The sequence below is a fragment of the Garra rufa genome, chromosome 15 (assembly GCF_049309525.1).
Source record: "Garra rufa chromosome 15, GarRuf1.0, whole genome shotgun sequence".
Classification (NCBI taxonomy): domain Eukaryota; kingdom Metazoa; phylum Chordata; class Actinopteri; order Cypriniformes; family Cyprinidae; genus Garra; species Garra rufa.
The window spans coordinates 66,094-82,830 of record NC_133375.1 but is presented as its reverse complement, the minus strand read 5'-3'; the positions used below and the strand labels follow the sequence as shown (position 1 = coordinate 82,830).

At 42.9% G+C, this 16,737-nt stretch overlaps 1 protein-coding gene across 1 annotated transcript in view; it reads right to left on the bottom strand.

Annotated features, from left to right (window-relative positions):
• abi3bpa (ABI family, member 3 (NESH) binding protein a) overlaps positions 1–16,737 on the bottom strand; it is a gene marked incomplete at its 5' end in the record, with an annotated part of 94,526 nt that overhangs the window by 13,609 nt on the left and 64,180 nt on the right. Inside the window, 9 exons of the mRNA XM_073819094.1 lie at positions 370–438; positions 3,755–3,892; positions 4,373–4,447; positions 5,649–6,752; positions 7,725–7,802; positions 8,075–8,120; positions 8,202–8,236; positions 8,398–8,579; positions 9,414–9,546. Of these exons, the coding sequence (XP_073675195.1) occupies positions 370–438; positions 3,755–3,892; positions 4,373–4,447; positions 5,649–6,752; positions 7,725–7,802; positions 8,075–8,120; positions 8,202–8,236; positions 8,398–8,579; positions 9,414–9,546 (1,860 nt within the window). The remainder of the gene's footprint in view (positions 1–369; positions 439–3,754; positions 3,893–4,372; positions 4,448–5,648; positions 6,753–7,724; positions 7,803–8,074; positions 8,121–8,201; positions 8,237–8,397; positions 8,580–9,413; positions 9,547–16,737) is intronic.

Below are 16,737 nucleotides of genomic sequence, written 5' to 3'. Positions count from 1 at the left end.
TTTTCCAAAGAATCATAAGCTCTGAAAATCCATCATGACATGAACAGCACATAAATATTTTCCTTGGCCCAGAAAGGTCATGAAATCCAGCTGCGAGGGAATCGTTATTTAGACAGGAGATGTTTTCTACCAAACAGGAACATCTATCTCAGACATCATGTTAAAACTGTATCCAAGCTAACACTGTGCACAATTGGATTCACAGTTTTCTGGGACAGGGACCACAAAATCACTCCATAACCTAAATAACACAACACCAGGCTTTGCAAGCACATGGATTGTTATGGAAATATGATTTTGCAACTCCCTATGAGATAAAACTAATAGAGCCTCTAATTTTAGCATTCAAAATCAAAAAAAGGTGGTTACCACGTTGCTTTCCGGTTCCCTTCTGAAATTTGGATGCCAAAAGTCCTTGATGGTGCTCACCATGGGGCACTGTCGTGATAGGAAAAAAACTTTTAATCAAAGATCTTTCAAATGAAAATTAAATTAAATTACATGATACTTATATTTTAAATAATACCTGCATGTAATTACATCTGTAATTTTACCTTAACCCACCCTGACCGCCAAACCTGTCCTTAACCTTACCCGTATCCCACCTCAATGGTAGCAAAAGTGTTTTGCAATACAATATGAACACAATAAGTACATTGTACTTATTTTTTTTAATCTAAGTGCATAGTAGTTAAGGCCACCTACTATAAAGTGGGACAAATTCGGTAAACATTAGAGTAAGACACCAGATGTGAAGAAAAAAGTGGGACTTGAATGACAAAAATGTTGAACTTTACAGTTTGTTCTGTAATATCAGGTGTCACGGGAGTGATCAGCTGTTGTGCAGAATCAAATGACAGTGTGAAGAGGACCGGATGGGAAACAGACTTTTGGCAGAAAGAGATAGACTCTGTGTTTGTGTATGTGTGTCTGTCTTTTCCCTGCAGATAACACATGAATCTTGTCAGCAGGTCCTAAGAGTCCCTTAAACAAATGAATTTAAAACCCACCCGAGAAACCATGTGCAAAGAAGAATGTCCATATACAGTATACACCAGTCAAAAGTTTTTGAACAGTAAGACTTTTAATTAAGCAATAAGGTACGAGAGGCCGTGCTATATCATGAATAAATCACGGCTGAAGGGCGTTGTTAGGCACGACGCAAAGCGGAGTGCCTGCAACCCCTTCAGCCATGATTTATTCATGATACAGCACGGCCTCAAGTACCTTATTGCTTTTATAAAACGGTTACCACACAATAAAAATATTAAAATCCAAAAATATATATTAATTTATATATATATTAAGTTGTACGTTTTCATAAAGTAAAATCATTAACTGCCTTCCGCTGTAAAAAGTAGTTCTTAACTGCTAAAGCTTTGTTTACGTTGCTAAGGGTGGTTGCTAAGGAGGTTCAATGATACACAGAATGTTGAGTGAAGCGGTCGTAGCTGTGCTGTATCGTGAATAAAACACAGCTGCTGACCAATCAGAATTGAGGAATGGAACTAACCGTTTTATAATGTTTTTTAAAGAAGTCTCTTTATGCATGCCTGGGTTTATTTGATACAAAGTACTGCAAAACAGCAAAATTTTAAAATTCTGAAAAAACTGTAAAATTCTGAAATATTTTTACAATTTAAAGTAACTGTGTTCTGCAAACTTGGTGAGCAGAGAGACTTCTTGTTATTGTGACTTCTAAGGTTATTGTGTTATCGCACAATTCTGACTTTTTTCTCAGAATTGCATGATACAAGCTCATGATTCCGGCTTTTTTTCTCTGAATTGTGAGATAATAATCGTGAGTTATGAAGTCAGAATTGCGACTTTATATCGCAATTCTGAGAAATTAAGTCGCAACTGCGTGATATAAACTCGAAATTGCGAGAAAAAAGTCAGAATTGTGTGGTATAACCTTACAATTCTGTGAACATATCAGTCTTTTCTCCCTCAGAAATGGACATTAAGACTCGCAATTTCAAGTTTATTTATATGAAGCAATTCCGAAAAAAAAAATTGCAATTCTGACTATTTTTCTCGCAATTGTGAGATTTTATCCCGCAATTCTGACTTTATAACTCACAATTGTGAGTTTATATCTCACAATTCTAAGAAAATAAGTCAGAATTGCGAATTTATATGACGCAATTCTGAGAAAAAATTGCAATTCCGACTATTTTTCTCGCAATTGTGAGATTATATCCCGCAATTCTGACTTTATAACTCACAATTGTGAGTTTATATCTCACAATTCTAAGAAAAAAGTCAGATTTGCACGTTTATATGATGCAATTCTGAGAAAAAAAAGTCAAAATTGAGTTCAAATCCGGCTTCTGCCGAAGTTGTTCTTCTCCCTTTTCACGTCACGTTTCACGTTTTCATTGGAAAGGCATTTATTTTCAATAAAAATAAAGGAAATAATCGAAAAGTAGAAAACAAAGTGCCTTGTGTGTTTATCGAGTAGAATTAGGGGTAGGCATAGGGCTTTATTGTCCCAACAAGGTGGCATCCATTTAATAGGATTTACTAAAGACACATAGTCAATAATTTGGGCTGAAAAGGCATGGACATTGACTTGACTTGACTTGAGTGTTTCCATTCCAGATGCAACATTTATAGGAGGAGAGTGTTAAAATGAATCACACAATGCGATTTAGTTTACTAATGTTTGCACACGTCAGATTACTGGTATTTGCGCCATTATTTAACGGCCAAAAAAAAAAACATGTCTTAAAGGTTGTATCAGCAATTTCAAGCCTGAAACATAAAGTGTCAAATTCAGCTGACCTTTCTTCATGATCCGCTCGCTGCCTGCCCCATAAATTGTCTGTAAAAAAAAACGCGTCTCTGTGGTCAGCCTAGGGTCCGAGATATGCCAAAAAAACAATCGGTGCTACCAAAGATTCCACAGAAAAACAAACAGTGTTCCAACCAATCACCGTCAGGGGGTTGGTGTTGTGGACTTTCGCTCTGCCTCCCTTACATCCCTGCACCAGTACGAAAGTCCACAACACCAACCCCCTGACGGTTTACAGCCAATTTATGGGGCAGGCAGCGAGGGGATCATGAAGAAAGGTCAGCTGAATTTGACACTTTATGTTTCAGCCTAGAATCGCTTATACAACCTTTAAGCAGGCAGTAATTTGCACTGCTCTTGGTAGATCGCGCTGGTCATTATGGAAATGATCTGGCTGCATCTGTCTTCTTTAATGTGTGCATTGTCAGTAAATCGAATACAGAATTTTCCCTTCCCCTCTGGGCTTTTATGGAATTGTGCGCTAATGCTAATTTGCCCTGTTTAGTAAATCTGGCCATTAGTAGTATAAATAGCAATAACTAATATTTATTGCAGAGAAAATACTACTATTTTTACGTAGTGTAAATAGCCACTGCCATAAAATAAATACAGCTTAAATACTTATATGCTCATAATTAAGATATACATACAGTGCAGTAACCTAAAAATCTGTTTGATCTTTTCCCTTTAGAAATGTTGCCGTGTACACTTTAACTCCGATTACATGCTTCTGCATATGCATGTGGTGTGAAACAGGCCCAGTGCTACAGATTTATGAATTTGCACGCTACATAACATTTAAAAAGTCTAATAAAACAGTTAGACAGATAAAATTAATGACAGTATGAATAAAAAAATGAAAGTAAGGAAACATAGGAAGAAAGCTGAACAGTTATAGGCCCCACTTAAAAGAAAAATTATGTTTGTGTCGGTGTGAAGACCTCAAAGTTTCTATACCCCTTGTTTTGTGAGTTGAGTTACGATACCCAGCGGGTGGCCTGAAGGGAGGGACACGTGCGCGAGGCCTCGGGCTTTGTGTAGCATTTCGTGCCAAGGGGTGGGGTTTAGAGGAAGGTTTGCGGAAGATACCTCTGCCTAAATAAATAAAAACACAGTCAGCAATGGGAAGGAGACCATGATTAAAGATTATGGCAACAGATCTGTTGACTGACTGTATAGGGATGAGTCTGGGAAGCTCACAAAAGAGCACCAGCTATCCAAAAACAGAAGCCAACAGATCTAGAAGAGAAGATGGGGAAAATGGTGTGCGTAGCATTATGATAGTGCAAGTGTAGGACATTAAGAGTGGATGAAGTAGTCAGACACTTGAGGTGAATGCATGGCATGGTAACGTGAGAGCTGGTGCTGTTGGTGATGGTTTAAAGACAATTGAGGGGCAGTGGTGGGGCTGTTTCAGCGCTAGTCAGGTGATAATAGCATTGCCCAGCAAGATGATGTTTGGAAGTGGCGGTGACAATCACGACGCTACTGTGTAGAATGAAGATTTATGCGGTTAATACGGACAGGTGACAAACAGCACATTTAGGAGGAAAAAACTGGTGCTAATATCATTACCCTCATTCCTATTGACCACCTCATTTGTATGTGTTGGCTGTGACAGTAGCTGTTCGTCCTTTGGCTTGGAACTAGCTGACATACAGAGGCAGACTTACGTAAGTCTTATACAAAGCAGAACATATTGTAATGATAATGTTCTTAAAAGATCCCTGTTCAATAGCTTTTAGCCTGTCTGGTTTATCCATGACTATGAAAGGAATATCTGGCATCAGTTACCTAAAAATGGCATAACACTGAATGAAAAAACATCAAAGAACTTTTTAAACCAGGGTCCAATTCTTCTTCTAGAAGGCCAATGTCCTGTAAAATTTAGTTCCAACCAGCCCCAATACACTTGACTGGAAATTTCCAGCAATCCTAAATTAGGATTGCAGCTAAACTCTGCAGGATAGTGGCCCTCAAGGAACAGGACTTGACACTCCTGTCTTAAAGGAGAAGTTCAATTCCAGGATAAAATTTCCAGATAATTTACTCACCCCCATGTTATCCAAGATGTTTATGTCTTTCTTTCCTCAGTCGCAAAGAGATTAACTTTTTTGAGGGAGACATTACAGGATTTTCCTCCATTATAGTGAACTTCAATGGTGGCCAACGGGTTGAAGATCCAAATTTCTGTTTTGATGCAGTTCAAGGGGCTCTACACGATCCCAGACAAGAAATAAGGGTCTTATTTGGCAAAACAATCTTTTTTTTTCTTAAAAAAATAAAAAATGTATAGAATTTTTAACCACAAATGCTCACAATGTGCACGTCTTGACCATGTTGAAAAAAGTCACGCACAGTTAGTTCTTCGTCTGTGTACTTCAAAAAGGTTTAATTTTCTCCTCTAACTTCAAAATTATCCGACATCAATTTGCTTTGTAAACACTGGTTCGGTGCTTCCTACATCACACGTGTCACATAATATGCATCGCAGAACTAGTGCAAAACAAGCATTTGTGGTGAAAAAGCATATACATTTATTCCTCGGCTGGGATCGTGTAGAGCTCTTTGAAGCTGCATTGAGTCTGCAGTTTGGACCTTCAACCCGTTGGGCACCATTAAAGTCTACTATATGTAGAAAAATCCTAGAAAGTTTTTCTCAAAAACCTTAATTTCTTTTCAACTGAAAAAAGAAAGACATGGGGATGGGGGAGTAAATTATCAGGAAATTTTCATTTTGGAAGTGAATTTTTTTTTGTAAATGAATGAGTAATTCATTCTAGGTTGCCAAATTGCTTTACATTCTTAAAACTAGCCTGTTTCTACACCATATGTCTAGGGGAGAAGTTACCCGCTGGTCGACTTGGATGAATCGTCCCCACTGTTACCTGCTCCACCACGGGTGAGTTTTGAATAGCATGGGATTTGGTGAAAGCTGTTTGAGGTTTGAGGGTTAGTGGGTTTTTTGGGGTACCTGGCAACCGTTCTTCAGAGGTAGGTTGTCGATTTTCAACTAGGGAGTTCGTTTTTGGGTTGTACTTAATAGTGCTAGTTTGCTGTTTAGTGGTGCTGGGTTTGGGCTGGTACCAAAAGGTTATGGGTAGATATATAGGATGTGGAGTCAGTACCTGTATGTTCTCAGTACGAGGTGGCTTTTCAGTTGTGGGAATATAGGACGTAGTATATTCTTCAGGGGTGGATGGATTAGTGCTAAATACTGCATGTGTGCTAACATCGGTTTTCAGCTGTGATACTAAGACATCTGTTTGTTTGTCTGTTACTATATTTGCTAAAGTAGTGGATGAAGTCAAAGCTGTGTTTGTCAGAGAATGGCTGTTTGTGGACCAATTTTGTGTAGCTGGTGGTTTGGTGTCTGGCCATTCAGAATGTGCAATTGTGATGGACGGGTAGTGAGAAGTGGTTGTTGGAAAATAAGTGTGAGTGGTTTGGTGTTTGGACGTGCCTCGTGAACGCTGGGCTGTGCTCAGTCGATGCTGCTTGGTACTGGGCTGAATTTTTCTTGTATGGAGACTGTCTTGTTTCTTTGGTGGTTTGGTTGTAGGTGGATTAGGAGAAGATGTTTCACTAAACTGTTGTTGGGGTGTAATCAGTAGCTGTTTGGCTGTATATGGTTGATCTTTGACTGAGATCTGGGTTTTGATGGTAATTTGTTGAACTGTAATGGTTGATGGTTGGGTTGTGCTGGTTGGTTGGGTTGTGGAAGGTTGTGGCTGCTGAGATGTTGTGGACTGTTGTGGGGTTATGCTAGTATGTTGCTCTGTGGGAAGATCTGCTCGGGTTGTACTTGGATGACTGGTGGGGATTCGAGGTCGAACTGTGCTTGTGGTCTTTGGCATGGGCAGAAAGATCGATGTTAGAGAGAAAGTAAGGGCCTCGGTTGAGGTAGGAGGATTGTCAGGAACTGTAGTGGGATTTTCTGGCACTGATGTTGACACTGTAGAAAAAGACACATTTGTATCATAGACATTCAATAAAAATGGCACACACAGGAAGGAAAATGACAGAAATAAAAAGGCATGCAGCTCTCCTGTCACAGAAATTAACCCTTTAGCAGGAATTCATTTGCAATCATTAGATGAATTTCAAATGTTCAAATTCCAGCGTGTGCTTCTTTCAGAAAATTCACATCTGGAGTTATGATACACATGAAGGACATTTATTTGGAATTCATCTAAAAAATTACTGTGACAGGCGACCCACTACATGTGTAATGTGAGCGGTTTAATTTAAAACACAATTTAGGTCACAGACATAAAACAGAGGAATTGTTTAGTCTGTTTAACATAGATGGATAATTAATAAAAGTAAAAGCAGGTGTACTTGATTTGTTTAGTGTTTAAAGATGTCTAAACATTTCAAGCTGGAAACTTTATCATTTTATTTATAAAATGATAAATGTCATTTTAGTTATAATGTTGATTCAGGCACTCTCTTTTACGAAGAAAACCAGGTGTGTAGTAGTAAAAAATTATTCATTGTTATCTAGAGAGAGGTAAAAATGTGGCTTTTCCACATGCAAGAAGAGTTCTTAAAATATACGGAAGAAAATAGTTAAAAGGTTTAACTATTTCACTATTAACTGTTTACAGAGCAAGAAACAATGGGTATATTCAAAATAGCAGACTACTATTACTTTTGTAGTTTGCATATGTATATGGATATATATTTATATCTTCAAATTAAATAATTAAGAATGCTAAATAATCACATTTCTTTTTGAGATGATGAATGGAGGTCAACATACATACTAAGATATATATGTTGCTAATGTGGCAACAAGGCAATTTAAAAAATAGTAGGCAGAATGCAGTAAAAACTGTGCAGTAGGTGGTGTGCATTATGTCTGTATTCCATTCTGTTAATGTAATATTTTGCTTGGCTTCAAAGGTGAGAGAATGTCATTTACCTGAAGTTTTCCTTGGCTTTGGAGGGCTAGTGTGTTTGGAAACAGGGGCAGTTCTGGTCTGGGTAGTGTTGTTTAAGACTAGAAAGTCACAAGAAAATGTAATTACATATAGTGCCTTGCAAAAGTTTTTTCACATTTTGTTATGTTTCTGCCTTATGTTAAGGGATATGAATACTTATGCATTGTACTTATTTTATTTTTTATTTTTTTAATACATTCATGAAGTTGTGACAATTCTGTTTTTGTGTTGCCATTATGGTGCATGGAGTGTAGATTGGCAAGGCACTGTATTTTATATTCAGTACTACTATCAGTGACTGTGGTTAGGGGAAAAAAAAGATGTCTTTTACCTGGCACTGGTGGCATGAATGATTGTTGGTTTGCTAAAACTGGCTTCTGTTTAGAAAGCAATATTCAAAGTAAAAAAAGAGCGAAAAATCAAAAGTGTTGTCTTTTTAAAATCAGCTATTTACTTACCTGGTTCAGTTCCTTGAATGGCTCTATTATTTGATCTGTGAGGGAAAAATTTAATAAGTTTTGTAAACATTTTAGTTACAGTTTGTTCCATTTAAGTATCCTAAACATCCGTAGAAGAAATTAAAAAACAAACAAGACAATTGTTAATATACAATAAAAGTTCATAGCTATAAAAATGATTTGTAATGGGACACACCAGCTGTGTTATGGATGACCGGTGTACTCCAGACTCCACTGTTTGTGTCAGTGTCTGCTCGGACTACAAACTCATACTGAGCATCTGGTTTGAGGTTGTCAATGACTGTGCTGGTGGATGGACAGGTCTGGTAGTTCCAGGTATTGCTGGGTTCCTTCTCTCTGTAGCGGACTGTGAACTGTCTGAGAGGAGACAAGACAGCAAACCAGACTCTATAAAAAGTAACTTGATTTAAAATGACAGTCAAATCTTGAAAATAGACTTCTAAATCTGAATAATTTACACTTGCAGGTATTATCTCAGTATGAAATGGTACTAATGGGCTACACTCAGATATTACTTATGTTTATAGATGCCCTGCTTACCCTTTTTCCTTTTTTTTTTTTAAATCTCTCTCTCCTTCTGGCATTTATAGGATTTTTATGGATCAGTGGGTTCAAATGAGTTGTTTAGTAGAGGGCTGAGGTCAAGCTTTCCACTAACTTGTCCAAGGACAGTGTGTGTTGGTCATATTGTGCCTACACTGTGGGGACAATATGTTTCCACAAGGACAGTAAACCTGAAAATAGCTGCACCCAGCAGCCTCTATTAGCAAAATGACTTCATAATCTTATTAAGTGATGTCTTAACAAAAATATAAACAAGCAAGATACATGCAAAGTCCCCACAATGATAGAAAAATAAATGTGCACACCCAAATAGTTTTTTCCACCCAAACATCTGTTAAATTTATTACTGTTTTACTGTTTCCCTTTTCTTTTCATTTTTACTCTTTCTGATACTGTTTAGTTTATTAAAGTCTGTTGTTTTCCCCATTAATGTGTGTGCGATCAGAGTGTCTGGTGGTTTCTGGAACACATGGGCGTCTGCACACATGATCCTGTACCTGCTCTGTGTTTTCTGTCAGTCTAATGACTATACACATCTTGAAAGAAGGTCAACAACCAACTGATTAAATCCAGATAACACCCACATGGTACATGGATATGCACACATAGCCGCTCAAGGACACATACCCTTCATCAAAACAGTCTTCCAGAACGGTATCCATGAAAGGGCTGGTCAGTAGCGTCCCCCAGGACAGCAAAACTGACGACTGTGTTACAGAGCCGATCACAATGTTCAATGGTTTCTCTAAATCTACTTTCCCTGGAGGTTACAAGTCAGCAATTAGCTCAAAGTTATTACACAATTTTCATGTCTGGTAAATTTCACAATTCATAACAAAGAGATAGGAAGTGACATATTGAACTGTGAAAATTTCAAGTAGAAAGACTGTAATAGTATTTTCTTACAAAACAATCTCCAAGATAAATTCCATTCAATAATCTTTATTTACAACTTTTTTTTTACAACTAACTTTTTACAGACAGTCAACAATTTCCTGAACTGTTGTATAAAAGCAAATCTAATGCGATTACATTCTTTTTGAGTGTGGTTTAAGTGTCCAAATACTTTTGGGGTCACTGTATGCATAGATGTTGTTATTAAAGTGATAACACCCAAAAAGTCTGTCATGAATTACTCACCCTTACATCGTTCCAACCCCCGTAAGACTTTTGTTCATCTTCGGAACACAAATTAACATATTTTTGATGAAATCCAAGAGCTTTCTGACCACACATAGACAGCAATGCAAATGAAATGTTCCCAGGCCCATGTGACATCAATGATGCAACTGTAATTTTACGAAGCTACGAGAATACTTTTTGTCCACAAAGAAAGCAAAAATAACAGCTTTATACAACAATAAAGGCAGAGGATGTGAGTAGAAAATTGTTGAATCTGTTGTCTTTGTGCACAAAAAGTATTCTCGTAGCTTCGTAAAATTATTGTTGAACCACTGATGTCACATGGACTATGTTAACGATGTCCTTACTGCGTTTCTGGGACTGGGAACATTTCAGTGCATTGCTGTCCATGTGTAACAGAGGTATTTTTCTTTAGGGACTTTTATTTTGACGGGTTACCCCGTTCTCTTACGAGAGGGAACGAGTACTGCGTAAGAAGTATCTTACGCTAGGGGAAAATCCTTTTCTGCGAGATATTGAAGCCAAAAATTATCCTTAATTTTGAAATAATGTAAAGCGCGTTGCAGCAGCATACAGACATAGGCGAAACAGCTTGCGCGCCTATTGGCTGCTCTGCGGCAACTGCAGCAGCCTATTAGAGCGAGGCCTGACGCGACGCCAGATCCAATGGGGGCATTTCGCGCCCTTTGCGTCGCTTCGCGCCCTTTTCGTAGCTTCCCGCCTAAAAGGGCGTGGTCTAGACCTATAAATATCGCTCATAGGCAGCTATTATCTGATTTTTCATCCTTCAAGCGAAGCACACGCATCGCTGGAGCCGGATAAGAAGCCGCCGTTTGACTGCAAGCATCTCAGCGGGACGAGCCACTGAAGCTGCTGGCCACGCCGCCTTCCGTGCCTTCCTGCTGCGCTTTCCGGCGCCTATATCCTTTATAATCTACAGTGTGTTTCGCCGCTGCGATACACACTGTTTCTCTAAAAAGAGCAAAGCGTCTTTTTAAAGATGCCTTCATACGGCTCGTGCAGATGCCAATGGTGACTCTGAGGACTTGCCTTGCCTTCTTCACTGAGACTGCTCCCCCGCCCGCCGCGGTGTAGCGCCGTAAAAAGCGCCGTGCCCAGCGGGCCCCGGACACTTCCCCCAGCCGACAAAGCTCGCCGGTTCGCCCGCCTGCTTCATCGACCTCGTCAGCCTCTGTTCCGGACGTAAAGCGGCCGCTTCCATCGACGCCGCTGACGAGGGGGGCCATAAAGGAGGAAGAGGATTTCCGTTTCCCGCCAAAGCGGGAACGCGCATGCTGCTCAGAAGAGGCGATAGCAGCCCACTTATGTCTGCCCTCCGCTGGACGGCGTGCTAAGTCGGCCCTCCCCTCTAAAGCTTGCCGTCAGACGTCAAACCTGCTTCGCCGCGCTTTCGCCGCCGCCTAGCCGCGTCAGCGCTGCGTAACATGGTCTCTCACCGTTGCTGAGAGGCACCCGTGGTTAACGCTTTCTGACGTTTTTCTCGTCTGGCCGCCGCCCCGCCAGACGCGGCCCGCGGCCCAGGATTGAGTTGAAACCTGAGCCTCCGAAATCGTCCTAGCACAACTGGGAAAACGACGGTGTACGAGTCCCGCTGTTGCCGGACCCCCACCAAAGTTATTCGCTCGTCCAGTTCCAGGAAATGTGACTGTTCCAGTGTTTTCTGCAGCCAACAAACCGGCTCCGTCGCCCGTTTGCCTGCACACAAAAGTCGTTCCCACGGCTACACAGATAAACCCCCAATAAAGTGTATTGTCTGGTGTCCCGGCCACGGCCGATGGTGTTTCATGTGTCGTAAGAATGCCCACTAACCAGTGCTCATCTCTAACGTTACACACAAGCACAGCGCACATAAAATCGACACAGATCGATTGCGCTTCACAACCGGCCACGGCCGATGGTGTTTCACGTGTAAGAATGCCCACTAGCAGTGCTCATCTCTACACACAAGCACAGCGCACATAAAATCGACTCAGATCGATTGCGCTTCACACGTGGTAAATATGCCCGCTTCACAGTGGCCACAGACACCACATTATGCACGTCAAACGGTTTCTGTGAAAACGAAACCAAAAGTGCATTCGCTCTACGCAGGCGAACGTTGTTTGGAGTGTGTTAAATGTGCCCGCTGCCCCACAGCCACATCCACACACAGACATAATAGTTCCCGCTATCAGCGTGCCCCATGCCTCAAATATCACGAGCACGTTTTGCATGAAATCAGCGTGCATTCGCTCCATGCAAGCGAACGATGTTTGGAGTGTGTTAAATGTGACTGTTCCAGTGTTTGCTGCAGCCAACAAGCCGGTTCTGTCGCCCGCTTGCCTGCACACAAAGGTTGCTTTCACGGCTACCCAGATAAATCCCCAATAGAGTGTATTTTCTGGAGTCCCGGCCACGGCCGATGGTGTTTCACGTGTAGACAAAATGCCCACTCCTCCAGTGCCCATTTCTACACACAAGCACAACCTGTCATACACCCTGCGCGCATAAAATCGGCTCAGATTGATTGTGCTTCACATGTGGTAAACGTGTCCACTTAACAGTGCCCACAGACATCACATTATGCACGTCAAAAGGTTTCTGTACAAACGAAACTAACGTGTATGCAGGCGAACGGTGTTTGCAGTGTGTTAAATGTGCCTGTTGCCACACAACCACATACACACACAGACATAATAGTTCCCGCTATCAGCGTGCCCCACGCCCCGAATGTCACGAGCACGTCTCTGGTGCCACAGCATACCGAAACCACTCCGTTAATGAAAGAACGGAGCGCGCTTCGTATTCAGCCTCTAGCTATTCATGCAAACGCATTGGAAAAGCTTCCAGGGGTCTCGAAATGGGTGCTGGACATTATAAAAGGAGGCTATTCGCTACAGTTTCACCGACGCCCGCGCCGCTATACAGCGCGCGTCGAGACCACAATGCAGACAGAAGCAGCACACCTGCTTCGAGCCGAAGTGGCGAAACTATTGAGCAAAGGGGTCATAGAGCCCCTTTCTCAAGCTCAAAGCGAAGGGGGGCTGTAGAGCAGATATTTCCTGGTACCGAAAAAAGACGGGGGTCACAGACCCATATTAGATCTAAGGCAACTGAACAAAGCGCTGGTGAAGCGTCGGTTCAGGATGCTCACGACCAGAAAAATCCTCGCGCAAGTTCGCCAAGGAGACTGGTTCGTGTCAGTGGATCTGAAAGACGCGTATTTTCAAATACAGATAGCGTCACGTCACAGGCGATTTTTGAGATTCGCCTTCGAGGGCCAGGCATATCAGTACACAGTCCTGCCGTTCGGTTTGTCCCAGGCACCCCGTACATTACGAAGTGCATGGACGCAGCGCTCGTTCCTCTCAGACTGAAAGGCGTGCGCATACTGAACTATTTGGACGATTGGCTGATTCTAGCGCAGTCTCGCTCAGTGCTTGTACAGCATACGACCATGTTACTCGATCACCTCGAGAATTTGGGTCTCAGAGTCAATTGGGCGAAGAGCTCACTGTCCCCCAGTCAGAAAACTTCCTTCCTGGGCACAGAATTGGACTCGCTGTCAATGATAGCGCGGCTGTCACCACAGCGCGCAGCAGACATTCAGCGCACAGCGGGCTCGTTCCGCTGCGGCGCGTCTGTCCCGCTCAAAAAAAAAAAAAAAAAAATCAGAAAATGCTGGGTCTCATGGCCTCAGCGTCATCAGTTCTGCAGCTGGGTCTGCTATGTATGCGCTGATGCAGCTGACGAGCACTGTCCCGTGGCCGATACCAGTGAGGAGAGTCCTTCTCTCTCAGGCCAGCGGCTCGATTTGGCATCCTCACCCAGAGCTGTGGTCCCTTCATGTCTGGGCCACCAGCGAATATATGATGAACTCCCTAAAGGAGTATTAAACACGATCACGCAGGCTAGAGCCCCGTCTACGAGACGGCTCTATTCCTCAAAATGGTCAGTGTTTTCGGGCTGGTGCGCAGCTCGCGGCTCGTCACCCACTAACTGTGGTGTGATGGAGGTGCTTTCCTTTCTACAAGAGCTGCTGGACAAGGGCAGAACCCCGTCCACGCTCAAAGTCTATGTGGCGACCATAACAGCGTTCTCGAGCACAACGCTAGGTCAGTCAATAGGAAGGAACGATTTAGTTATTCGCTTCCTGAAGGGAGCTAGAAGACTAAATCCCCCCATACCTCCCACAGTCCCCGTATGGGACCTTTCTGTGGTACTAGAGGCCATGAAAGGTGGACCATTCGAGCCTCTGCAGACGATTGATTTGAAATACCTGTCTCTTAAGACCGTGTTTCTGCTGGCTCTCGCTTCAGTGAAGCGCATAGGGGATTTGCACGCACTCTCTGTGAGCGCGACGTGCATGGAATTTGGACCTAATGACTCTAAAGTCATACTCAAACACAAACATGGTTACGTTCCAAAATCACTCAACACACCGTTTAGGGCACAGGTCATCGCGCTGTCAGCCCTACCGGTCAATGATGAGGAAACGGACGCGAGCCTCCTATGCCCAGTCAGGGCATTACGAGTTTACGTGTCTCGCTCGTCTGCTTTTAGACAGACAGAGCAGCTTTTTGTTTCGTTTTACGGGCGTCCCAAGGGACTGGCCGCGTCGAAACAGAGCTTATCCAGATGGATAGTTGATGCTATTGCGTTGGCATATGCTTCCAAGGGCATGCAGTGTCAGGTGTCAGAGCACATTCCACGAGGGGCGTGGCCTCATCGTGGGCGTGGTCGAGTGGGATTGCCTTGCAAGATATTTGTACGGCGGCGGGCTGGGCCTCTCCGTCTACATTTATAAGGTTTTACAACCTGGAGGTTCCCGCCTTACAGGCCAGATTGCTGTCAGTCTAGATGTTCAGTGTTGTCTGACCTGATGTTATCAGCTCGGAATGCTGCGTCTACTGAGCACAGCTCTAGGGTCGACAGTGAAAGTGATAGCACAAGATGTGTCTGAGCAAACTGTGTGAAGACCCTTATTCTTACGTCAGCTCAGGCCGTAACCCCGCCCTGTATGTACGTTTACTTAGCGTCTGAGTGACGCTGCACTATGTGGAAGAGTGCGGCGTTGCCCCTCCCTCTTCCCCGGACTCCCTGTGAGTTCTATAGGTGATTATGAACTGTATGAACCCCGGGCTTTCGCCCTTGGGTCTTTGGTGTCAGATCTCAGCATGCACGGCGTTTTACACTGGGTCCCCTAGCGTAAGATACTTCTTACGCAGTACTCGTTCCCTCTCGTAAGAGAACGTACTCGGTTACTAACGTAACCTCGGTTCTCTCTAGAGAGGGAACGAGTACTGCGTATCTTGCCGTGCATGCGCACGCTCTGGTTGCTTTGATGATGAAAAACCAGATAATAGCTGCCTATGAGCGATATTTATAGGTCTAGACCACGCCCTTTTAGGCGGGAAGCTACGAAAAGGGCGCGAAGCGACGCAAAGGGCGCGAAATGCCCCCATTGGATCTGGCGTCGCGTCAGGCCTCGCTCTAATAGGCTGCTGCAGTTGCCGCAGAGCAGCCAATAGGCGCGCAAGCTGTTTCGCCTATGTCTGTATGCTGCTGCAACGCGCTTTACATTATTTCAAAATTAAGGATAATTTTTGGCTTCAATATCTCGCAGAAAAGGATTTTCCCCTAGCGTAAGATACTTCTTACGCAGTACTCGTTCCCTCTCTAGAGAGAACCGAGGTTACGTTAGTAACCGAGTACGTTTTCAGTATGTTCTGGGAAGAGAGGAGGTGTGTGCAGTTTTTGCGAGAGAGATGCGCCATGTTTGCAGTGTGATGGAGAGACAGATTTTCAGCAGAAAACATGCAGTAAAGTTTTTGATACACAGTTAGTCTGAGCTTCTGTGAGTCGTGTGACGCCATCGTGTGAGACCCGTTGTGGAAGTTCGGCGGATCGCGTCATCGAACAGAGAACGGTGTGAAAGGCTGACCGAGAGCATGTGAGCGAATTGCTGGAGCCGCAAGTTTTATTCTGCACGTCGTTGTTTTGCGTCATTCGAATTGTATGTATTTTTGAAAGTTTTGCTGAGTCTCAGAGCCATTGATCAACTGTGCTTTAGAGTAAGAAACAGTGATTTCTTTCTGTGCGTCGTTTAAGTGCACTTGTCAGTGCGCGAGAAGGTGAGCTGCAAGCGAAATTCTTTTTTGAACTCTCCCATTTTTTTTTGTTTTTGTCGAGACTGTCTGTCATCGCGACCAGTTTTGTTTTTTTTGAGATGCACGTCTCTTCGGAGACTGAGTCAGACTGAGCTGTGGATGTGCTGCACCATTTTGTTCCAGAAAGTCCCTGATTTTTGCCCGGGTTGCACTGAAAGTTTTTTTGAGAGTTTTTATTTTTTTTTAATTTATATTACCCTGCCATCCTCACGACATGATGTTTCACTAACAAAGTTCGGGAGGAGCGCGTCAGATACTTAGCGTAAACATCACAAGAGGAACCCACTCAAGCCAATCAATGCCATAAGTACAAATACAGCCGACTCACCTCTATTCACCCGACGGTTCATCAGTATCTGGTTTGTTCGTCCGCTTCTACTTCGCAAAGACAAACTTCCACGTGAGAAGACGATTCTGACTCTCCACCGGCTTGCCCCAGGACCTTCCCCGCACATCGCTCCAATCAAGCCCCAGGCATCATCTCGCGGCCACCGCTCGGCCAAGCAATCAATTCCGCCCATAGAGAAATGGACTACGGCGAGTATGAAACTAGCGCTGGCTGTCCAGTCTTCGCACAAGTCAATCAAAGCAGAATAATTTAACTTGTACAAAAAATCTGCAACTAACTAACCTCTCCC